This window comes from Schistocerca piceifrons, chromosome 4, assembly GCF_021461385.2.
Source record: "Schistocerca piceifrons isolate TAMUIC-IGC-003096 chromosome 4, iqSchPice1.1, whole genome shotgun sequence".
NCBI classification, from domain to species: domain Eukaryota; kingdom Metazoa; phylum Arthropoda; class Insecta; order Orthoptera; family Acrididae; genus Schistocerca; species Schistocerca piceifrons.
The window spans coordinates 145,449,108-145,475,424 of record NC_060141.1 but is presented as its reverse complement, the minus strand read 5'-3'; the positions used below and the strand labels follow the sequence as shown (position 1 = coordinate 145,475,424).

Here is a 26,317-nt window from a genome sequence, read left to right as displayed (position 1 = left end):
GTGGTCCAACTAAAACATTCATATTTCTTTACATACTACACGAATATGTAATAAAAATAGGGGTTCCTATTTTTAAAAAACGCAGTTGATATCCATTTGACCTATGGCAGCACCATCTAGCAGGCCAACCATAGCGCCATCATCTGGTTTCCCCCTTCAAGCTAGACGAGTTTCGTTCTTTGTAGTTTTTTCGTTTGATGCTTATTTCGTGAGATATTTGGCCCGGTCACTATCAATGGACCACCCTGTATACTAGCCCCTCCCCCCCCCCCCCCCTCTCTCTCTACTAGAATTATCGGAGAGGATTTGGGTTCCAGTTCAATAGGTCAGATATAGGTCAGGCAACACTTATGAAAGGGTAGGTCAGACCTTGTATCTTACACTTCTTAACAGCTTGTTGTAACATCAGCAAGGACTCAAACTGTTGTTTTATCATTATGAATGAGTACACCAACTGCTGAACAAAAATAAAGATCTGCTATTGTAATTTATTTTTTAGTATGATGCTGTTCATGGATTTTAATATATGTTTAGGGTGTGTCCTGCAATACAAAGTAGCTGCCTTGCTGTGGTGCCATCTTTTCTTTCAACATACAATTTGATTTAACTGAAAAATGGTAGAGTTATACGGAACTGGTACAGAAATGAGACAGCTATTACTGGTAGAAAAACTGTATAAATGGAGATACAAACTTATTAACGCATATGACAAGCCCATTCACTATTACTTATCACCTTTAATTTGCATCTTTTGTAAGTCTAATCAAAATCACTGAAGACATCACAACAAAATAAAAGCTAGTGATAAAAGAATAGCTATCTTGAGAGATGTTAATGATGCTCCTGTTCTTGTTGAGGAAACCAAAATGTATGACACAATCAGGGTATCAAGCTAAAAAAATCATTTTTGAAACTTAAATACAGCTAAAGCAAATATGATGGCCTGTGATAAAAGAAGAGCAAATTGAGATAAGAATCAATACTGTAAATGAATTCCTGGAGGAGGCTGATTAATGTACTTGTATAAGGAATATGACACTCATGAACAGTTAACCAACATTAACTTACATAAAATAATGAAAAACAGAGGTGTGAATTAGAATTGTTCATTTAATCTCCAACAATTTTTTAAAAATATTCCTGTACAGCAGCCATGGAATTAACAAAGATGCTTTGAAAGCTGAAAAGGAAAGGAAGCTAAATTCATCTGAGTAATGGCACTACAAAACTGTGAAAGAAAAAACATGGATTTACAACAAATAGAAAGTTGTTTTTCAAAAATTAAGTGTAAGCTGAAGCCTACTGAAATCCACTGTAACCAAATAAATATGTTTTAGTGGCTTTCTAGACACATAATACATTGTTTAAAAACACTAACCCACAGACATCTTAACCACAAGAAAGCAAAGAGAAGGCTGTAATTATGCAATCTGCAGCAAAGTATAAGAGACAAAGGAGGCAACAATTACGAAAAACTGAAGAGAAATAAGAAGAGTGGAGAACTACCATAAATCGATCTTTGGATTGATCACTACCAATGTGACTGCAGATAGTGCATCAGTTAACCAAAGATCCATAAATGTGTGCATCCACAAAGACATCAATTCTAATAATAAAAAAAATTTAAAAAAAGTTCATTACATATCTTTCCTTCAGGAGGCAAAGAGAGAAGCTGTAGACAGAAATGGGGAGACGAACATTTGTAAAAGAAAGGGAGTGTTCATCAGATCAAAACTTACTGAAACAAATGTGTTTTCAGTAGTTTGAGTTCAATATCAATAAGTTTGTACATTGAAATTCCCTGGAAGAATGAAACTGTGCTGTACCAGGATTAAAAAGCAGAATTTTGTCTTTAGCATGAAATGCTCTTCCTGATTGACCTTTCCAACCATGACTCACAGCCTGACATTAATACTTTATGTCTGCTGTAACTTCTCTCCTAGTTTACAAACATCAAAGAAGCTCTCCTGCATACCTTGCAGAACTAGGACTACTTTAGTCAAGTCGCTGTAAGTTGATTCCTGACAGCTGGAAGCACTGTTGTAAGCTTTCAGCTGTGAAGTGCAGATGGTTGCAGGCGAAAACAACAGCCATCTATAGAGATCCACCAACAATGAGGCATTGCCACAGAGATATTTACAGATTCATTCTGGAACATTTTAGATAGTTTGCTTCTTCACTTCTCTTAAGATTTTTTTACACAGGCATTTTCTGTCTGCGCCAAAATCCTTCTGCTTTCAAACTGACATCTTCACTTCCTCAGCTCTAATGTACAAAATGACTGACACTTAAGCAGCAGCATCAGTGATAAATATGTACATTTGAAAGAAATACAGTATCTTTTGTTTAAACATATAATAGTGACATGTTTTCTCTGTAAGGATTGTTCAGGAAAAAAGATAAAAATCTAATGAAGTAAAAAAAAAGTTTATTCATAACCCAAAGGTTACTAGTGGTGGTGTTACTGGAGGTGGTAAGAACCCTAGCTTCCTCTGGCCTTTGAACTGAAGCACCCAGATAATGACAGGTGAACTTAAAGCTTAACATGGACTATAAACCCCAATTCAAATTATATTTTTCACATTAAAATTTAATTACCAGAAGTGAACGAAGTGATAATTGAAAGAAAAAAATCACTTGGGGACTGAAACCATGGACTTCTGGGATAGTTGCCTGACACTTCCCCAAAGAGTCAGCAAGTCACACAAATCTAATAAAAGTGGAATAAAACTGTTTTTATCATTGACAAGACTGTTATTTCTCTCTGTCTACATGAGAAGCCACAATTTAAGAAAAACACTCATGTACATTACAGCTCTGGGCCTAAAAGCAGAGGCCATAGCATACAGAAAAAAGTGACAAAAGAATAACTTATATTCATATTCTGAGGTACAAAATAGCTGAGCAAGAATATGTTTCATTTTAACCAAGTACAAATTACCATTACTCACCTATCATCCTTCAGAGATATTTCATACACAGTGTCATTACTGTCATGTACACCATTTGCACCTGTGGTTGAGGAATGTACGATGGCTTCTGAATCAGAGTTCAGATTTTTACAGTTTTCACCCTTGTCTGATTTTACTGCTTGCTTCTGAATATCAATATTAATACTTTTGTTAGTTTCCTCTTCCTTTATAGGTGAATCAGGACTGAAAAAAGTACATTAAGTATAGTTCTAAAGAGTAAATAAAACATGTAAGTACTAACATTATTTGTCACATAAAATACAGCCAGGCTTCAGCAGTCAGAAAATGTGGTCGTGTGTGAGATGCCTTTGTGTGAGTGTATGTGTGTTTTCTGTATTTCTAACGAAGGCCTAGTTGGCTGAAAGCTCACTTTGTGACAGTCTTTTTGTTGTGCCTATCTGCAACTCAGCATCTCCATTATATGGTGAGTAGCAACACTCATTTTCATAATATTGTTACAGTCCATCTTGGATTTTACACAGTACTTAGACATTCTTTCACTATCTCTAACTATGTCAATGTTCATATTTTTGGATTAAAAGACACCACTTACTAAAAAGTAAAAGCATTTGCTGTCGATAGGCACACATTAAAAAAGAAAACTTGCTAGCTTTCAGAGTTATCCTAAGATACAACTATGCCCTTAAACGCTGCCACCAGAACTAACATGTCTATGGTATTTTTCAACAGGTGGACAGGTTGTAGTGGTTCGGGTAGACGGAGAGGGAGGCAGAAGGCAGGGAGAGGGACAAGAGTTGGGAGAAGGCCGGTTTGTCATTTTGGAATGCAGGAGGGAGAGGTGCCAGGTATATGGACTAGCATGATTGTAGTGGCCAGTGGGCAGCAGCACACACTGAAGATAACATGGGGATGTGCATGTGGGAGGAGTTGATAGGATGATGGAAGGGGAAACTTTTGGGTGGAGGGTGTGGAGACAGTGAGGTAACAGACTGACACCAGGATGATTACAATAACAGAGGATGTGTTGTAAGGATAACTCCCATCTGCATATCTGAGAGAAGCTGGTGGTGGAAGGAAGAATATAGATAGGTTAAGCATCCATTAAAACTGAGCATGTTATGTTCAGCTCTTTGTTGAGCAATAAGATGGTCAACTTTGTTCTTGCCAACAGTTTGGCAGTGGCCATTCATCTTGGTGGACAGCTGGCTGGTAGTCAACATAGCAAACTGTGCAGTTTTTGCTGCAGATTTGGTATACGACACGGCTGCTTTCATTGGTAGCTTGGCCTTTGATGGTGAAGGATAATCCTGTGGCTTGGAGTTGGGAATGGGAGTGGTATAAGGATGGACTAGAATGTTATTTAGGTTGGGTGAGTGATGGGACACCATTTTAAGAGAGGTGGGAAGGATCTTGGATAGGATGTCTCCCATTTCAGGGCAAGATGAGAGAGAAACAAAGCCCTGGTGAAGGATGCACTTCAGCTGTTCCAGTCCACAGTGATAGTGGGTGACGAAGGGGTGCTCCTTTGTAGCTGATTGGGAGGATTGGGTTGTGTGAGGGTTTGGCATGGGAAGTCTGTTTGTAGGCTAGGTTTGGGTTTGGAGGGTATTAGCTGTCTGTGAAGCTCTTGTGAGGCCTTCAGCGAACTGGGCAAGGGAATTCTCATCACTGCAGACATGTCGCTCATGGGTGGCTAGGCTTTATAGGAGGGGTTTCTTGGTGCAGAAGGGATGACAGCTGTCAAAATGCAGATACTTATGGTGGTTAGTGGATTTAATGTGGACAGACTCCCAATTTCTACAGTGGAGAAACTTCTTTGCCATCAACCTCCAACTTAATGCCAACACTGAACTTCACCTCTCCCAGTTCATAACATCATCCAACTACAACCTCCCCCCCCCCTTGTCCCCCTGCTCCCATCTAATCACTGAAGACAGCATGGCTATATAAGGAAAGCAGCAGCAATCATTCAACAATCACCACTTGACAATGGCCGAGGAGAACTTGGCCGATAGCTCATGGATTTTAAACCACTGGACATGGCTGGAAGCTCGAGAAAATTTTATCAGCTTCCAACAATTCCTTACCTCCAACTTCTTCCCCAGCTCCCTTCCTAAGAACACTAACCTTTCGGCAGAAGAAAAGTTCGCCATGCACAACCTGAAAGCAGACCCAGACCTAGTCATCCTCCGTGCAAACAAAGGCTCCATACATGTCATGATGAGTCGCTATGACTACCTGACGGGAGGCCTCTGCCACTGTCTGACTCCTCCAACTGTTCTACCAGAGTGATCCCATCCTGGAAGTCGAACATAACCTCCAATTCCTACTGAAATCCATAGGCCCCACCCAGAAACTCTCGCCTGTGTCTACCTCCCTATTCACCCCAACAATGTCCCGCACACCCACCTCCTTCATGCTCCCCAAAATCCACACATCCAACAATCCTGCAAACACCATTGTAGCTGGCTATTGTGCTCTCACTGAAAAAAAATCCATTCTTGTTGAACAACACCTCCAACTACCTCCCCGATACCTAGCCTCCTATATCATAGATACTAACCACTTTCTTCACTGGCTTTCCACCATCCCTTTACCTCCTATATCCATACTCATCACTGTTCTTGCCACCCCTCTATACACCAACATCCCTCATGTCCATAGCTTTACTGCAATCGAACACTACCTCTCCCAATATCTTTCAGATCCTAAACTGATCACCTCATTCCTTATACACTTTATGAACTATATCCTGACTCTCAACTATTTTTCCTATGAAGGGAAGGTATATAAACAAATCCATGGCACCAGCATGGCACCCTCCTATGCCAAGCTATTTATGGGTAATCTGAAGGAAACCATCCTAACCCTCAAAATTCCCAACTCCTAACATGGTTCAGGTTCATTGATGATTTCTCCACAATCTGGATTCAGGGTCATGACTAGAGCTCAGACTTTTAGGTTCTAAAAATCTTAATTTAGGTACCTAAAATAGGTTCTATCACTTACAAAAATAGGTTATAAAAATCAGAAAATAGGTGACCAAAATCTGACATTTTACTGTCTAGAAAGATAAATAGGTTGACAAAAATCCACATTATATTACTATCCATGTCCATAGTTACAGTCACATTAAATATCTAACACATTCTCCAGATTTTCCATTAAGAAACTGCTTCTCTTGTCTGTTAATAGCATCTTATATGCCGAGAATGAGCAGTCCACGTCAACATATGTTACCGGAGCATATTTAAATGACGGTATTAGGCTCAATGGGACAACACACTCATGTTCTGTTGATTTACCTGATAAGATGTCAGACACTGTGCAGAGGGTGGTATGGAGATTTCTGCTTCTTACAATGTTCAGAATGAAATTGATGTTTTATCCAGAACTATCCACCAAACAGTAACAGAACATTCTGCACATAGCAATACTAACTACTTTAAAAAATGCTCAATACTCATGCTGACTGGAGCCTATCCACCACCCACAATATTTCTCAACACTAACTCTCTTGATGTGTGCAGGTGAGAACTGTGTATTATGCCTTCTGTTCAGGTGATCCTCTGATCTAAATCTTCAATAGTCTCTACCACTGGCCACCACCTCCCACTCCGTTGCAGCTGCCATTACCTCGCCAGTCATTTCCCATACAACACTAACTGAGTGATGGCTGCTCTCCCCCCCCCCCCCCCCATCCCCACCCACACATATCTCTTCCTCTCCATCCCTTTAGTTTTGTGAGTTAATCTGCATTGTGCCACTGCTCCTGACAGATTGACTATTGATGGCAGGTATGCGACAGCAGGTCAAATAATATCTAACTGCTGAAAGAATACGAAAATCTATCACTGACTGCCAACAATGGGCTATGGATAAACAGTGTGAAGCTGCCCGCATTCTTAGTATTTCATTGTGTGTTGTGGCGCTGTGTGGTCTTGGAAAAGTGTTACATTAGCACACAGATCTCATGATTCAACTAACACTTACCATAAACAAACCACAAGAGAAATGGATTGAAAAACAAAGTCATGCATCCCAATCAAGAATTGGCAGACAATCCAGAACTTGGTCAGTATTGCAATGTGTGTGTGTGTGTGTGTGTGTGTGTGTGTGTGTGTGTGTGTGAACGCATGTACAAAAAAAAGCAATGCCTCTGATCATTTTTTGAATTGTTGTTTCCATTCCAGAATTTGTAGTACTGTAATATTTAAAGAAACAGGGCAGCAAACGTGTGTTTGACACGCCAGTGCTTCATAAAGTGTTCTATAATTTGATAGAATTCAAACCAATGTGCAATTTTGGATTTTCAGCAGAACACCCCCCCCCCCCCCCCACACACACACACACACACACACACACACACAAAGGCATTGTCGGAGACAAAATTTTCAAAATGTGGCAAAAAAATTCACAGACTGACAGGGGCTTGATCCCAAAGAACTGGATTTGTATTCTGAAACTTGTCCACTAAGCACCACATGATCATAGTATGTGACAGAATATGGTTTGTGTGAAAATGTAATGAGACTGATTGTTTTATCTACCAAAGTTTTTATTTTTTTCACACAGCAATTTTGTCTCCTTCAAAACAGTTCCCTTTGGTAGCTACACACAGGCGGAGTCATCGTTCCCAGTCTTGGTAGCAGCGCTGAAAGACTTCAACTCGTAGGTCCTTTAACATGTCAGTCACATTCTTTTAAATGTTCTCCAGAGTCACAAAATGATGTCTTTTTAAGACTTTCTCAATTTCAGGAAAAGAAAAAAGTCACAAGGACTCAGATCAGATGAATAGGGGGATTGTGGAACAACAGGAATGCCATTTGAGTTCAAAAATTCCATGATGGAAGTAGCCATCTGACATGGGGCATTATGATGGTGCAGCTTCCACTTGGCTGCAATGTACAGTCTCATTCGATTCACCCTTTCAAAGACATCTTTGTAGAACATTTGATTGACAGTTTGGCCAGCAGGAACAAATTGTTTATACACAATATCCCTACTGTCAAAAAGCAAATCAGCACCGTTTTGATCTTTGTTTTGCTCATTTGAGCTTTCTTCGCTCCTGGAGATATCGCACTGTGTCATTCTGCACATTGCTGCTTTGTCTCACGATCATACTCAACAAGCCATGATTCATCACCTGTGATGTCACAACTGAGCCATTTGCGTTCATGGGCAATCCTCTAGAGAAGATCAACATACACAATTCTTCAATTGTCCTCCTGCTCAGTTGTGAAGTTTGTCAACACTATATTGGCACAAACCTTTCGCATGTGCAAATCTTTAGTAAAAATGAAATGTATGGTGAAAGTGTTTAACAGGTTTTGATGTTTGCCTGCTTTATTTCCTCATTGACTGTCCTCAGTATTGACGTACTGCGTTGCTACACTGGCGGAAAAATGGGGGTGGAAGTTCAACACTGACTACTTTAAATGATGTAGCCAACAGGTGCACATTTGCATTTCACAGTTCTTTACTTTCACAGTTCACAACCACCCAATATACACATTTAATATGGCCAGTTAACTATTGTTTAACTTTTGATAAGCCTTGTTAAGAGGTTACAGGCAAACATCCATGTACTGCTACAACAGTTTACTGTTGAACATCTACAAGCAGTAAAAGCCTAACCACATAGTTCACAGTTCTTGAAGAATAAAAAGGTACATATGGAATAGACACTGTCATTGTTTTAACACACGGCCTAATTGTGTTACAGTTATTTCACAGTTAAGTTGATGCATTGCTGTTGATCTAACCATTACATGTTTCCTATCTGAAACTCGGCCATGGACTGACTGTTTTGAGCCCAAAAATTTGGTCTTTACATATCCTCACAATAATAGGTCCTGAAATTACACATTGTTCGACATTTAAGTTACATAAATTACAGTTAAAATATCACTTATTAAATTAAATTAATACTTCGAAAAATTCGTCGCTCTTAAATTAACAAATATCGCCACGCAAACAATACTTTTGACAAAATCGTTAATTAATTTGGAATTAATTAAGGGCTGGCTTTACTAACATGTTTTCGAATAGAACTAAATAGATCCCTCAAGAATACTATTAGTTGCTCCTCCAAATGTTTATAATTAGTACAGAACCCATATTTGTTTGTAAGTCAACAATAGAATTTAAGTCATGAAACAATCACAGGTTTCACCCTATAACAAAAGTATTAACCAGGAAGAGTCGAAATAAATTAGAAAATCAGTCACATACATAAAACTCAGCAAAAAACCAGACCTGGTGTTATATTCTTTAAAACCTAGAGCCAACCTTTCTCTTTTATGAAAATGCAGACTACACCCACGCATGTCAGTGGCAATTAATTAAAAGTGAAGAAATGAGTTTTAAGGAGGCAGATGGCTAAACAAGGGAGGAAGCAAAAATATCCCAGCTTGCTTTGTCACAAGGTCACCCATCATTCTTATCATTAAACGTTGGTCTGATCTCATGTTTGACATTTTTGTCAGTTTTTGAATTTGGTTCATGTTCTCAGCCTTCCAAAAATGATTTGTGACAGCAAAAAACCTGTGCTCTTTAAAAGTAATGTTTCTCATTGATTTTTCAAAGGTCTCATGCATGGATTCCCCAAAACTTGGCTGCATAACGGTGCTTTAAATTCCGCAGTTACATTTTCGTAACACACGACTAAAACACAACTTCACTGATGACACTCTCAAAAATTACATTATGGCTATACAGAGCTGAAACTCTGAGCATCCAGAATGGATAAACACATGGGTCTACACAAGAAGAACAACACAGTGTGGCCAGATCACTCACAGTGTTGTCAGCCTTATTACTTTTCTCACACATCTCATGTTTAATTCTTTTGTGTCCAACTAGCTTATTCTGTGTATTATTCCCATAGGAGAACTCATTCCTTTTGTTGTGTATTTACAATAATAGATTAGTATGTTGTCAATACAGAATTCCCACCAGACGTCACAATAGAATATTTGAAAAATCACACATGTGATATTAACACTTTAAATAACAATGGTATGTAACTTTGTGTCCTCCTGATTCATTGATAATTATGTTATCCTGAAAAAGTCTTTTGACATTTAATCCTTGAGTCGGTGTGCCGTTTTTCGTAACACGAGCAGCATGCGACGTACTTTGTAGGCATGTAAGAAACAGCTACCTTTATGTAACCAAGGTAAACATGTTGAGCAAAATCACAAATTAATCCTAATTAAATTGAACAACAATAAAATAGACTTACATTATATGACCTAAATCTCTGTTTCATTAAACAATAATTGGTTGTCGCGAACAAGTGTTAACCCACATAAATGACCCACTTACAGTGCAGCTGAATGAGGCCTCAGCCATCCACCTATTTGATTACTAATTATTTCAAGAATAACTACCTCAGTGTGGGATTGTGCTGCAAGCTCAGAATCTGGGTAATTTTCTTGCACAGATTGTAAATTTTTTCTCACCTAGCTTGCTGTTTATTTTATATTACTGCTGCTCACTTGGATGTCTGTCAACACAACTTCTCACAGTGTTAGCTGAAGCAGTAATGAAGAAATACATATGGGCTTGCAACTGTAAAACAATGGAATGTAACAAAACAATGTTTTTTGTTGTTGGCGCACCGTTTAACCCTCTCAAGGGTTAAACGGCTGATAATTAAAATGTTTAGAACAGGCCCCGTCTGATAGTTCCAGGTCCTTTTTACAATGGCACAAGATTGTAAAAAGTATCATAATATAACCTAAACTTATTATAGAAAAGAAGTAGCTAAATAACATGTCCACATGGATCCACTCTTTGCAAGTGTTTACTGCTGATGACAAATTTTAGGGCATTTACGAATGATATTGTAGTAACCGAAGAACAGTTTTCATATAAATCTTATGTTTCTATTTACAGCTCAGAGAAGAGTCTAGTTTTGGCAAAATGTACATAATGAAGTAATGCTACATCCAGGGAATAATGGAAATTTCAGAACATAAACAATAAACAAAAATGAGGAAATGCAGCCATTCACCTTAAGCTGATTCATATGAGACACAAATATAGTAGCAAAGGCGTTTCTCACTTCTGAGCAGGCAGTAGCTTGAAAGAACAGTTAAATAGTTACACATCTGTGCTGTTACTTGTGTCACTTGCTGTGCATGCACCACACATCAGTTAGCTACATGTTGTCATTCTCTTTCATGAAGTGTTTTATCTCTGCATTCCTAGAGCATCTGCACCTAGTATCATAGAAAATTCGTGAGATAACTTCATGCGCCAAACACAATAGTGCAAGAAAACTACACTTACTGATAGACAGGGTGGCATGGAAGAGGATCGCTGCCATGAAAACAGCTGGCGAGTTTAATATTCACTAATGAACATGATGTAGCAAACACAGTGCAATATAATTTTTATAAATCTAGCTTAACTGTAATGCTGCCACTGCCAAACTTCACATAAACTATATTTTTGTTGGTTGTGTTTCACTGCTTTAATAAATTGTAGAAAAGACATCATGTAACATGTTAAGCTTGTCTTCAATTTGTTCTTTAAGTGCGACCTGTACCGCTCAAAGACCATTATCCAGCACAGATTTTTTTTTTTTTTTTTTATAGCTAGCAAAAAATGTAGCACTTATAAATAATGTTTAGTCATGCAGAGATGGGTGAATGCATCAGGCTCTTCATGATTAAATTTTATTTATAAATATTATACTACGGACACTTTTTAAATGCAGGTACATTTGCAACTCTTGCTGTTAACAAATATCTAGTTGGATAATGGCCTTTGACTGGTACTGGTCACACAATAAAGAACAAATTGAACAGCAGCTTAATGTGTTACATGGTATCATTTCCCCAATTCTTGCATTCAAGCAACAAGCTTCACTGTTTTAAGGAGTGCAAAATTTTGACTCACAGCCAATGAAAATCAGTCCAACAAGTATACATTTATATTGTGATCTACTGTTGGTGTACACTGTTCAACCAAGTTCTCTTCTTCAGACAATGGGAGACCATACTGGTTGGGGCAAATACTGTACCATGGTGATACGGCAAGGAAAGGTAACAAGTATGGTATACGAAACCAATTTAGGAGACTGAGGTATAAGACAAAGGCAGCCACATAGTTACAGAGGACTGACGTAGGATGCACAGAAACTCACACAAGAAAACAGTTAACACCAGCTTTCGAGTTCTTGGTCTTTTTCTAGCAAGAGTATTGTGATTGTATGTACTCTTACTTGAAAAAGAACAAGAGCTCAAAAGTTAGCATTATCTGTTTCCTATTACATGTTTCTGTGCACCACACACCAGTTCACTAAGGGTAAGTACTTGCCTTTTTCTTATTTTACACATTTTTCAACTCGACAATTTCCATTATTGTTATATAGTAGATGTCAAAGATGTTTGATCAGCATGAGGATAAAATAGGATATCTTGCCTACCAAAATTTCCAGGTTTGATGTTACTAATTCAAGGTAGTCTGTGTTGGAAAAGCATTTAAGTACTTTTTACACTCTGTTAGTATCTTTGTAGGATCTACGACAATTTATTTGCAAGCAATGGTACAAAATCCTACTGTGACCATTCAAAATTTATTTGGACTAATCTGCAGGAGCAGGAGGATTCAGATTGTATTAGTGACAAAGACATATGAAGCAGTTATTAATATGATTTCGCCCAGTTGCTATATCAACAGTACATTCTTCTGGTGACATAAATGTTACTAACATTAATAACAACTTATAGATACGGTAATGCAGCACAGAAATTGTCTACCACAAAGGTTTCTGCTGAAAAGGTAAACAGTGTTGTAACTACCAAATTTGTGTGTCTGCTGCTTCACAGTCCATGCATGAGTTTTGTGCTTTATTCGGCCACTAGATGCCACCCAGCCTGCTGGTACGATAGCAGTTGCGGACGTAGGTTAACGGCTGGGCCCCCTGTTAGAACTAATGGTTATATAAGCCAGAGCACAAGTCTCTGCCAGCCACTACTGTGTTGTCTGTTGTATGTACTTTGTCTCTCATGTGTGTATGCTTTATCAAGTAATAAAGTTACAGTGTTCTTGCATTAGAACACTTTCACGACAAGTACTGTATTCCACTCCATGTATCCCACTTCAATTATTGGTCCTTTCTGTTTAATTTCCATATAGGCATTGCTTAAATCTCTTCTCGAGCAACAGCATGTGCTGTCAGTTGCTTTTCCTGTTTAATATCTACATTGTGATGACATGCACTCCTGCCAATGATATATCCACCACTGTTCCCTGTGTACAATGATGCAGCAGAAGACTGGAATGGTTATGAAAATGCCTGCAACAGTATTTCCAGGCATCTGGGGTAACAGACTTAAACTCGTACAGGACTCTTCTTTTTTTGTTATGGATCTCACTTCTTATGTATCAGTTGTTGTGCCAGCTCAACTCATTACAGGAACTTTTAAGTCTTTCTTTTTATCAGATGGAAGATACTTTCTACCAATCATTATACATGTACTCACGTTACTGCTACTCATGTGGAGTTTTACCATTGCAATAGTGAGCAAAACAGTCGTACAGGGCATGAGCAACAGAACTATACAGACTTAGTCATTGTCATAATTTTGTGAAAACGTTCTTAAGGAATCCTTCGCAAATCAAATGGTTTCAGATTGCAACACTACATACGGAAGTTCAAGAGCAAGCTCCACAGCATGAAAATCCTACACTTACAGAAGTATTAACTTAGCTCAATGGAGGCCTGGTCCAAAGTTTAAGAAATCGGTTCCTCTCCCCCCTCCCAGCCTTCAGTCACTTCGCAAGGGAATAGAGAAGCTATTGCAGCACTCCAACATACGTCTCAATATCATATAGGTAACAGTTGTTCATGACAACAATGGTCCGAGTAACAACAGCAACAGCCTTGCACTCTGCTGCCTTCATGCCCATACTGTTTCATTCAACTTGAACAGACTGCATCCCCCAAGTGCTAAGCAATGTGTAATAGATGTCATAAAAAAAACGACACATTGCTTCTGTGTGTAACTCCCTTCCAAACCTGAGTGAGGACGAAACGAACATGGATGTGAACAGCGTGTCAGCAGTGATGGTGTCTCAAAGCAAGTTATACACTGAACTACTGAGAATGCAGGTGGACAGAGGTGAAGCAGCAACACTGGTGAATCCTCAAACATATGTGGGTTTGGGTTCTCTCCTACTGGCTCCAATGTCGCAGACGCTCATGAGATAACAAACAACAGATTCCCATTCTTGCACAGTTTTCTGCACCTGTGGCTTATAAGGCTGTGGTTCATTCATTAGCATTCCTAGCTGCGAAAAATGAAAGCAGAGTTAGATTGTCTTCAATCCCTTTATGTCATTCAACCTATTTCTCCCAATGAATGGTTAACACCACTGGCCATAGTAAAAAAACCTACAGATAAATATTATGCCCCTGCCATAGTTTTAAAATAAAATCACTTAATGCACCATCATGATACCTATCCTTTACCACATCCTGATGAGCTATTAGCAAAATTATCGGGGCACCATTATTTTTCAAAGATTGCCTTAGCAGATGCACATTTACAGCTGCCACTAGACAAGGAATCTAAATGCCTTCTGGTTAACAATACACCAGCTGATCTCTGTTGATCCATCATGGACAGGAGCTGGTCAAGTAATTATCAATGAAATTCGCCAATAGCTGTCTAATTGAGATGTTATTTTATTTTGATTACCAGTTTCAGCATTTCACTACGCCATCTTCAGGCCCCAGTATGAATCTCTCAAAAATAAACAATATTGTCATACAGTGTCATACATTCCTGGATGTCGTGAATTCGAAACCATTTCACAAGTGCTTCATTTGAAGACTTGAGTTGCTATTATGTCTTAGAATGGAACACTTGTGAAACAGTTTTGAATTCATGACATCCAGGAATATATGGCAATGTATGCCAAAACTGTTTATTTTTGAGAGATGCGTATGGGGCCTGAAGATGGCATAGTGGTACGCCGAAACTGGTGGTCAAAATAAAATAAAATAACATCTCAATTACACAGCTTATTGCATCAGTTCCAGGCTGCATCAACTATTTAGATGACGTAGTAGTGTCTGGTGGTTCTACAGAGGAACATTTGGAGAAACTTCATGCTTTATTTTCTGTTTTACATTCTGCAGGATTAAAGTGCAATTTGGGCAAGATATAGTTTTTGCAACCATCTTATTTACTGGAAGTGTCACATGCTGGCATTCAACCCTTAGGCCAGCATTTTGTTGTTGTTGCTGCATTACCACACCATCATGGAATTACAGACATTTTTAAGCAAAATTGTGTATTACCACAAATTCATACCAGACAGCGCTACTGTGGCACAACCACTCCATGCATTACTGGGCAAAAATGTTTCTTTCCAATGGTTCCCAGCTTGTGACCAGGCATTCCAGTTGTTGAAATGTAAGCTGCAGCCGGCCCCTTGTTTGGTCACTTTCCAGTCATGCCAGCACCTTCTGTTAGCCACAGGTGAATCTCAAGTTTGACCTTCACGCCATCCTCGCTTAGATGTATGTGGATGCATCAGAGTGCCATATTGCATATGCTTCTAAAACCTTAAATTCAGCATAATAGTGTTACGCTCAGATAGAGAAACAAGCTTTAGCAAACATGTATCCTCTAAAAATATTTCATGTTTTTATGTAAAGGTCTAAGTTTCACCTGATCAAAAAACACAAACCACCAGTGTCTCTTTTTAACCATTCTGTGACCTTGACGAATAAAACTGCGCATCGCTTACAGCAGCGGGCTCTCTCTTTTCCCGTCACAATACAATTATGAGAACATTTTAAACGTATGGCGCAACATGCAAATCCTGAGGCCTTATTGTGTTTGTCAATTGGTCCAAATCCAGCATTTGATAAAGAGGAATTCCTTTGTTTTCATTTAGGTGTGGAAGATCAAAATTTTGTTGACAGTTTTCCTATTACAAGCACTGCCCTTCGGAGTGAGGTTATGCATTTAGTACATGTGGACCACTGGGTGTACCACATACAAAAGCATTAGCATGTAGACATGTTTTCTGGCCAGGCACTGATGGGAAACAGTGTGAGTTGCTGCAGCCTGTCCACACTGTGCTACTCATCAGGCGACCCCCGTGCATCTTTGTCAACATGGCCAGGTGGGCTTGGAAATGAATTCATGTAGATTTTGCAGGACTTTTTTTTAAATTTCTACTGTACTTGTACTTGATGCACATTCTCAGTTTCCATATGTGGTGCACTGTCTGTCTACTTCTGCACAATTTCAGCTTTGTCCAAAATTTTTGCAATGGAAGGTCTTCCACATATGTTGGTTACAGAGAATGGCCCCCAGTGCGTACCTCAGGAATTTGAAGATTTTTGTAAAAAAAAAAAAAAAAAAAAGTGGTGTTCACCATGTCACAGCTCCTCTTTTCCACCCTCAATTAAACAAAAATATGTTCTGGATGTGTCACCTGACGTGGCTCTTGACTGATTCCTCAGTTCTTATAGGTTTACCCCTGTTGGAGGTAAGAGCCCAGCAGAGTTGTTGCACAGCCATCAGCCCCGTACTCTGCTACATCTGTTTCAACCAATACCAGTACATCCACTGTCACTGCCACTGCAGCACTTCTGGCCTGGCACAGCTGTGGTGTTCACAGTTTTGGCTGCCACCTTCAATTGGTGGTGGCAGTCACTGAGAGTCATTGTGGTCGATGCCTCTGCATCTTCTGCTCTGCTAAGAGAAGGGTGTCACGACAGTTCGGCCAGCTATGACCTTGTGGCGACAGCTGCACACCGGGAGCACCACTGCTGCCCTTGCGTCCTCTGTCTACCTAGCCGCCTCCTGCCTCATGGCTTGTGCCTTCGCTTCCTCGACTACCATTGGCGACGCCTTCTCAACCGTCTCCTTCAGCTGTCAGGGGCCAAGGCAGAACCCCAGGTCCCATGCTGTCGCAGCCGACACCTCCATCACTACCGCAGCTGGTGTTCCCTGTTCAGCCACCTTTGCCACAGCCTCCTTCACTGAGGTTGGACTCAGGGGAAATGGAAGCCACATCAACACCACCTGTCCTACCAAATGATCTCTTACAGAGGGGGGAGGGGGGCGGGGCAGGTGCCGCACCTGTTCATGCTCACTTCACTTCTGATCCTATGCCCCATGGCAGTGCGTTGCATGGTTCAACAACCAACATCAATGACAGAGGAAATGGACTTCTTCACAAAGTAAAGGAGTGCTGTAACTACCAAATTTGTTTGTGCACCACATCATAGTTCGTGCATTAAGTTTATGCTTGATTCAGCCACTAGATGTCATCCGGCCTGCTAGCTAGTAAGAGAGCAGTTGCATGTACAGCCTCCCAGCTGCACCCCTTTAGAACTAACGACTATATAGGCCAGAGTGCAGGCTCTGCTGGGCACCTGTTTGTAGTCAGTTGTATGTATTTTGTCTTTGATGTGTTTTTGCTTTCTCATGTAATAAACTCACCACCTGTTTGTAGTCTGTTGTATGTACTTTGTCTTTCATGTGTTTTTGCCTTTTCATGTAATAAACTCACAGTGTTCTTGGGTTACAACAAGCATTTATTGCGATATATCAAGTATGTATCTCTGAATATTTCCCATCCAAAGTTCTAACATGTTAAAATAGTTTCTTGTTTCCCTATAAAACAGTTCATTGCTGTAATGACAAACACACCCTTGCCCCAGTAACTATGCAACAATTACGACAAACTACATTAAAGTCTTGATGTATTGTGATAGCCATATTTCTTGCATTTTTCACTTAAGTGTTTTTATTAGTAGTATTAACGTTAATAATTACATCTCTGTATAGCTTGAGTCACAGCTATTGTAAAAGAAATTAAGTTCCACTGGATTTCTGTGCAGTGCGACTATTTGTACCTGCAGCAGGAATGAAACTATATAGATTGAGAAGTTAATGTTAAAAAATAAATACAATTTTTTTCAGATAGATTATTCTGGGTTCATAAAAGTAAGTCATAGGTACACAGATGGGGCTTTGCATAGGATACAAGTAAGATTTTACTGTAATATAATGCCTGACAAAAAAAGGAAAGGAATCACTACGGGAGGAGGAAACAGAATGAAATTTTATGGCTTGGAGGGATTGATACTGCAGTGATACAAAATTGAGTCAGATTTACAAAGAACTTGATAGTATGAGCCCACATATCAGTTTTATATTGCACCTCTTATGGCTTGGATGAATGCACAATTTGGTTGGCAAGGGAGTCATAAACAGCTGAATCCTCTCCTGAACCAGCTGACCCACAATTATTGTAACTAGCCTTTGATATTCTGGGTAATGGTACTGGAACAGTGTTGATGTCCAAGATGGTCCCACGCATTCTATCTGTGACAATCAGGAGATCCTGCTGGCTACAGGAGTACCCCAACATCACACAGGCAGTTCATAGAGACACATGTCCTATGCAGAAGAGCATGTCCTGTTGAGAACGGCACCACAATACTGTATTATGGCATGTAACACATACAGAGGGAGGATGTCCATGAGATACCATTGTATAGTCAGAGATTCCTCAATCACTACCAGCCATATCCTGAAGTAATATCAGATGACTCCACATAGCATGATGTAACAAGTACCACTGCTGTGCCTCTCAGAAACATTGGGAGACTGGGGTCTTTCCCCATTCACCACCATACTCGCTAATGATGATCATCTAGGATAGTGGAGAACCACAATTCATTGTTGAACACCATGCAAAACTATTCATCAGTCACAGGACTACCCCAACTGCAGCAGTTCATACTGTGGTGTTAATGGGAGAAAACATACACGGGTTGGAAATTTCCTAGTCTGGCTGCTGACAGTCTCCATTCAATAGAGCAGGATGACAAGGAATGTTGTAGGGAGCACATTACTTGTTCTCAGGTGGCAGGCAGAGGGGTGTGACAGGGTTATGAAGTACTTGGCGCACAACACAGTGATTCTACCTTGTGGTGGTCAGACATAGGGAACTGGAACCCTGATGATGAATATGCTGGCCCTCGTGTCACCTACAGTCCAGCATTAGGCCACTGACACATTCGAATGCCCCACAAATTTGGATACTGTGTGATTTGATCAGCCAGCCAAACGGAGAGCCCACCTTCATGCCCTTCAAAGTGTTCACTCAACATGTGACATTGTTCATATCCCTTATACACAAATCAGCCAGCACATTATGACCACCTACCCAATAGCTGGCACAGATAACAGCAGCAATGCATCATGGCATGGAAGCAATGAGGTCCTGGTAGGTTGCTGGAGGCAGTTGGCACCACATCTGCACACACAAGTCACCTACTTCCCATGAATTCCAGGGAGGGGCATGATGAGCTCTGAAATCACATTCAGTCACATCCAAGGTGTGTTCTATCAGGTTCAGATCTGTCGAGCTGGGGTGCCAGCGTACCCACTGTAACTCGTCACTGCGTTCCTCAAACCATACCATCACGCTCCTGGCCTTGCGACACGCTGCATTATCTTGTTGAAAAATATCACTGCCGTCAGCAAACATGATTGTCATGAAGGGGTGTATGCTGTCTGCAACCAGTGTACAATACTCCTTGGCCATCATAGTGCCTTGTACGCACTCCACTGGACCCACGGATGCCATGTTAACGTTCCCCAGAGCATAATGGAGCTGCCACCAGCTTGTCTTCAGGTATTAAGGAGCTGTTCCGCTGGAAGATGATGGATTCGCACCCTCCCATCAGCATGATGAAGAAAGTATTGGGATTCATCAGACCACACACTGCCCCTGCACCAACATGCAGTCCCGATGGTCAAGTGCCCATTTCAGTCGTAGTTACCAATGTCAGGGTGTTAACACTGGTACATGCATGAGTCATCAGCTGCAGAGGCCAATCATTAGGAATGTTCAGTGCACTGTGTGTTCAGGCACACTTGTACTCTGCCCAGCATTAAAGTCTAATGTTAGTCCCGCCACAGATCACCGCCTGTCCTTTTCTACCAGTCTGCCCAACCTACGACGTCCAACATCTGTAATGGGGGGTGGCTACCCAGCTCCATGATGTGTGGGTGTGGTTTCACCTTGGTTTCGCCAAATGATGAAAATGCTCACCATACCACTCCTAGAACACCTGAAAGGTCATGCAATTTTCGAAACGCTCATGTCAAGCCTTCGGGCTACCATAACCTGCTCTCAGTCAAACTCAGATAGATTGCTCGCCTTCCCCATCCTACACACGGACAACATGCTCACTGATACTACATGCACTGTGCATGTGTCTGACTAGCAGTGCAGCACTAAGTGACACTGCTATAGACTGGACGGGTTTATATCAATAGTGAGTCAGTGGTCATAATGTTCTGGCTAATCGCTGTTATTCCTAGCAAGTCTGGCAACAATACTAAACATGAAAAACAATAATCCACTGTGATGTCGATTCTACCTACCACAGAGAACAGCAACTCTAATCATTTATGAGGTGTGATCAAAACATATGTGACCGAATTTTTTAGCAGCAACAGCAGACATTACAACCTTTTGATGTAATCTGTTTGATAGCCTGATCTGTTGAGACAGGCAGCATCAAGTTGGAAAACGTTCTGAATTGTCAGTCAGTGTCCAAAAGTGCTAGATTGAGGCTGTGTTTACCACATCTGTCGCGCACCACGAATTTCAAACAACGCATGCACATTAAGTTCTGTTTCAACTTTGTGTATGGCTATAATGCTGTAACTCTTGAAGACTGTTAACAAGTGGTATGAGCCATAAAAAAGTGGAAGAAGACGAGCAACATTCGGGGCATCCATTAACCTCAAAAACAGAAGAAAATATGCAAAAAGTGGCACCAATTGTTCATTAAGTAGGGGAATAAGTATTCGAGCTTGACAAAGAAGGATTCTTGCAAAACATTTTACTGATAATTTGAATATGAGATTTAGTGTGTGTGAAATTTGTTCTCAGACTTTTGGATGATGAACAGAACGAAAATCATGTGTCAGTTTGCAAAGAGTTGAAAGAGTGTTTTCATTCAAATCTGGACTTCATGTCCAAAACTGTAACTGGAGATGAAACTTGCATCTATGGGTATGATAATGAGATGCAAATTCAGAGTTTCCAATGGAAAACCAGTGTGTCTCTTCACACTAAACAGACACACAAGTCAAAACTAAATATCAAAGTCACACTAATTGTTGTTTTTGATATTGAGGGTGTGCCAAACTTGCATAAACATTGTATATAGCGAAGGACTAAGATTAATGTTGCACATCACCCATCATTTGCGATAACATTGTAAATTCCAAGTTAAGTATTGTCAATCTGCTTTATTGAAATAAAACTACTAATGTTATTTGGTTGAATTGTCGTATATCATTCCAAGAACATCAGCATCCCTTAGGCACCCTATACGTGACGAGTGGGCAGGACCTCACAGAGGGCATAGTGCAATCAGAGTTCGTTACAAGGGGAACAACTGTGAGCACCGAATTTTACAAGGGCATATTGCAAAAAAAAAAAATTTTTTTACACCACTCCTAATATTTCAGGGGGATACAACACAGCATCTGGGAACCATTCCAAAAGAAGCCCTCCAGAAATGCTTCCAGTCATAGACTTAACGATGGGATAAGTGCATTGCTAGCCAAGGGCAGTAATTTGAAGGAGATTAAATCAAATTCCATGTAAGCTTATTACTTTGTTTCTAATAAAATTATTCACTGCATTTCTTGATCACACCTCATACATACTGACAGTGGCGTGTATTGTATTAAAATACATTGACATCCAACTATGTCTCCTGGGTGCTTCACTTTTTTTGATAGGCTATGAATAAGCACCTAATTAATTATGCACAAAAGTAATACGTAAACCATGAAAATATAATCAAATTAGAAATAGACCACATGAATACATTATAGATGTATGAAATAACAGAAAAGAAAACAGTAGCAACATCTGCAGAGCTGATTCAATATAGAGTACAGAATATAAAATCTTAGACTATAAAAATTAATATTTGTTCCACAGGATGGGAAAATTAGGTAATGTGTGGGCAAACAGAGAAGTACAATTAGTGGTGATAAGAATATAGCACAGATAATGTGCCACAAGAAATATAGGGCACAGGTAAGAAGTCAGAAGTAATAGCAGCTATAACTCCAATTCCAGATTAATAATAAATGTGGTATACTAACTATACAAGTCAAAGATGGAATGCAAAAATTGGAAAAAGGGGGGGGGGGGGGGACAGGTCACAAGCAAAAATTAAAAAATAAAAACAATACAACAAGATAAGAGTTAATACCCTGACAAGTGAATCTCTAATTCAGAATAATCAAACTGAAATGAAGAAGTGAAAATATATTATTCCTCCCTCCCTAAAATGAAGAATCCATGTGATACATCAAAAATCTTGAAAACTCCTGAGTGCTTATGATCATGCTTTAGAAGTACTCTGAAATTTATTTATAATTCCTGTATTTCAGTAATGTATCATTGTGTCTTCAATAGAGTCCAAAACACTTTCAGATACCTTTTTGAAACTACTCCTGGATAGAATACAAATAACAAATATTCACTGTATACATGAACCACTCAAAATGTTGACAGGCACATAAACAGATTGGTCACTACTGCGGATGCACCATTCACGTGTGGCCGGACTATAAGGATGGTGGCTACAAAGAGGAGATACTATTGATGGCTGATAGACTTAATATGAACAGAGGTTTTTGTGGAGCCATATGAGAAGTGGAGGTCAACGTCCACGAAGGTGGTACACTAGGCTAATGAGAACCACGTGAAAAAGATGAAAAGAGCTTTTAAGGCTGTGGTGTAATGAGGATAGAATGCTTTGATCTGGATTGTGTTAATATCATCTATGAAACTGAACCATACAAGGGGTTCATAATCTCAGGTAGCTATGACGTTTTTCTCTAGATGACCCTTAATCAGCTTGTTTTATGAGGATGTTAAGCAGATGTCCATAGCAGTGCCTCTGATTTGTTTTATATCATCTCTCAAAGGGTACATACTTGTGGGTAAGAACATAGATGGGCATGGGCATAAGGATGAGGTGATGAGTCTGGAGTCAGCAGGATGTTGGGAGAGGTAGTTACTATGGTTGCAAGGTCAAGGGTAGGGGCAGTTTTGGTGTACAACAGCAATGAGCAAGGCTCCGGGTCATACTGAGGTGAGAATAGTAAACAAGATGAAGGGCTTGGTTTGTGTCCTCAGTACTGGAAGTTTCACAAGAGGTAACGTGTTGGAGACGTTGGTCATCAAGAGGAGAACAGTCGATGGTTACATCAGGCCTTTCAGGACGGTTAGATTTATGCATTGCAGGAAGTGTGTGTGTGTGTGTGTGTGTGTGTGTGTGTGTGTGTGTGTGTGTAGGGTGTAGGGTGCACTTGAGTGAAAAAGGAAATGGGTTTGGAGGATGATTAGATCAGGATCTGTTTTAAGTTGTGGATGGTATCACTTTCCTCCACCTTGGGGACTATGTTTTTGTGAGGGGACCTGTGAACTGAGTACAATGCCAGGTTGGGGGTAAGGAATTTCTTTTAGGTAACCAGTGGGTGGTTGTTTGGGAGTAGGGGAGTTTCATATCTGCACAGATTTATAACCTGGCAGAGGTAAGGTTCAATGTTAGCTTTGATTATGAGAAGTCAACGGTAAAAATTTGTTTCCATTGCACGGATCAAAAAAGTGTTCCCAATGCAGGAACCAAGTGAAGGGTGGCAAATTTTTGACCAGCCTAGCATGACTGAATTTTGGAGCAGCGCTAAGGTGGGACCTTATGATAGGACTTATGCAGGATTAAGGTTGCAGTGGACCTATTGCCGACAGTGTCTTGCATGTGTTTGGGTTCTGGGTTTTGTGGTATAATGTGGTATAACAGCAAGGCAGGGTATATCATCTTGTTGAGCAACGGTGTTTTGGTATTGGAGTAAGGTGAAAGTAAACTGGACAACTTTTATGAGATGGTGTGCATGCTCTTCTAGGAGAGAACAGAGATAGTTTAGAGATGTCTATGCCGCAAAAATTTGGTTTTCTATTATTTGAGAGTAACAGGAACTGGTGGGATCTGAACATTTTTAAGTCATTGTGGAAGGATGTCTGGCATCCAACGATGGGAATTTTTATGGCAAGATCATTTGGAGGATTTTATGGAATTGTCTGCATTTCAGGCATAGTATTTGGGATGGGTTGTAGCTAGGGATAGAGATGCTTTTCTGAACAGGCACAGTTCAGATGGAGCCATGTTCCAATAGAAGTGATATGTACCCAAAAGGGAGGAAAAGAGAAGTTATATAATCCTAAAGTATGACAATTGGAGGTTAGGTACTGCAGGAGAAGACTGACAAGTAAACAAAGGAGGATTAAAGTGAAATAAACACAGGAAGACAAATATACACGAGACAACTGTAAATGGATGTGTGTTTTGATAGTTATCTCTGAAAAAGACCCTAGTTCTATAGGTCAGCACTATTTTCAATCTTGTACCTCTTGACCACTCAATGCATCAACTATATGGTCCTTCCCTTATTTAGGCTTTAAGATAAATAAGACCGGAGTAAGTGATAACAACAATTCACAACTCCCAGTATTACAAGAAGTTTATTTGGCTTAATATTCTAGATATGCTGCACTGACTACTAAACTAACTGATAAAGAATTTGCTTGCGATCATTTAAAACTTCTAAATGTTCTATTTTTATTATATTCATCTTTCATCAAAAGGTATCCCACTTTGGGCCGTGATCGATCCTAAGAAAGTAGTTCCCCGTACTTCCTTTTTCCTGCAAGTATTGAAGAGCATTCTTAAGCCCTGTAAGCAATTGTGAAGATTTTAATATTGCACTTTCTTGCCCAAATCTGCTGGATGTACAACAATTAATGACATGTAATGAACAGAAATGGAAAATTAAATGAAATACTGCTTTGCCAATAAACTGAATATAGAAATGAAGTATCCTGAGTGACATTACGTAGAAGACTACTAAGAAAAAGATCAGAGACAATCTGAAACCTGTGCTGTTTGGTGTGCTCATAATCCAATGAGTTGCAGAACACTAAAGCTGATCCTCTCTCTGACACGATAAATGGGTATGAGCTGTCAAATACATCAATTCCAGACTCTACCAGTTTAAGAACCATATCTGGATTCCAACAACCATGAGTAATACGGGGCTTGTCTTCTGGAAGTAACTTCTGAAACAGTAATGGTAAACGAACATCACTATATGAGAAAATATCAATGAAGATAATAATACAACGATTTGTTGTGTCAACTGAACATATATTAAATATATGAATTGTAGTGAGCACAGAAAATAATTTATTTTGAAAATAATTATAGCTAAGTCCTGAACATAAGAAGCATGAAGAGCATTCCATCTTTTTCCAATAGGCAGCGCAATATTGTGGAGGGTGACAAAATACATGTAATTTGTGTGAATCACTATGCAAAAATCACAAATTTTATCAATGTTAGCAGTGTTGATCTCAAAGCATAATTGTTATAACAAAAAAGGATAAGTGTGACAATTCAACAAACTGGTCATCCGATGAACCTGACATACATTGCTAGCTTCTTTTGCATCTAAAATATTTCATTTTTGCAAACCTATCAAGAAAAGCTGACGTAGCATGGAAGTAGTAGTAAAAAGGTGGTGTAGATAAAATTGATCATAACGAGTACAGGGTGTCTCAAAAGGTATGCTACAACTTCAGTGCATTATAGCACATAAACTAATTAAGATATTCACACCACGTTTGGCTTATGAGACTGACATGCAAAGTTTCGTTTGGGTGTGTTCCAGATTGTTGTGAATGAAGCATAATGACAACGGTTCAATATAAGGCTCAGTGTATGGAATGTTTTATTCAGACCAAATCAGACACACAGGTTCATACGAACTCCCAAACATGATAAGGGAGTATCCACCCTTCCAGATATCAATACTTCAATGGTACAGGGATTTTATGCAGACAAGAAGTGTTAATGTGAAGCATCATACTAGCTCACCTGGGAGAAATGACACTGACACAGAATGGATACAGTTGCCTTTCCAACATTCGCCACAGAAGTCTGTTCAGAGGGCGCCGCAGGACTGCAAATCCCAAGGGATAACTGTGCATTCGGTCCTTCAGAAACATTTACAAATGTACTGTTGCACATATTGAAACCAGGTGACAAGCCACAATGTACGCCTTTCACTGTGGACGTTCTTCACTGATTAGAGGGAAGATGGAAATTTTCTACATAATCAAATATTTCTTGGCAAAGCTATGTTCCACATGTGGAGTATGGTAAACAAACACAATGTTTGCATCCAGGGGACAACCATTCTGGATACTGTGATGGAAAGGGTATGTGAATGTGT

General features: G+C 39.7%; 1 protein-coding gene across 1 annotated transcript in view; it reads right to left on the bottom strand.

Annotated features, from left to right (window-relative positions):
- Positions 1–26,317, bottom strand: part of LOC124795330 (queuine tRNA-ribosyltransferase accessory subunit 2) — a 75,863-nt gene that overhangs the window by 8,326 nt on the left and 41,220 nt on the right. The window contains exons 6-7 of the mRNA XM_047259312.1: positions 24,961–25,142; positions 2,952–3,155 (exon numbers count right to left, since the gene is read on the bottom strand). Of these exons, the coding sequence (XP_047115268.1) occupies positions 2,952–3,155; positions 24,961–25,142 (386 nt within the window). The remainder of the gene's footprint in view (positions 1–2,951; positions 3,156–24,960; positions 25,143–26,317) is intronic.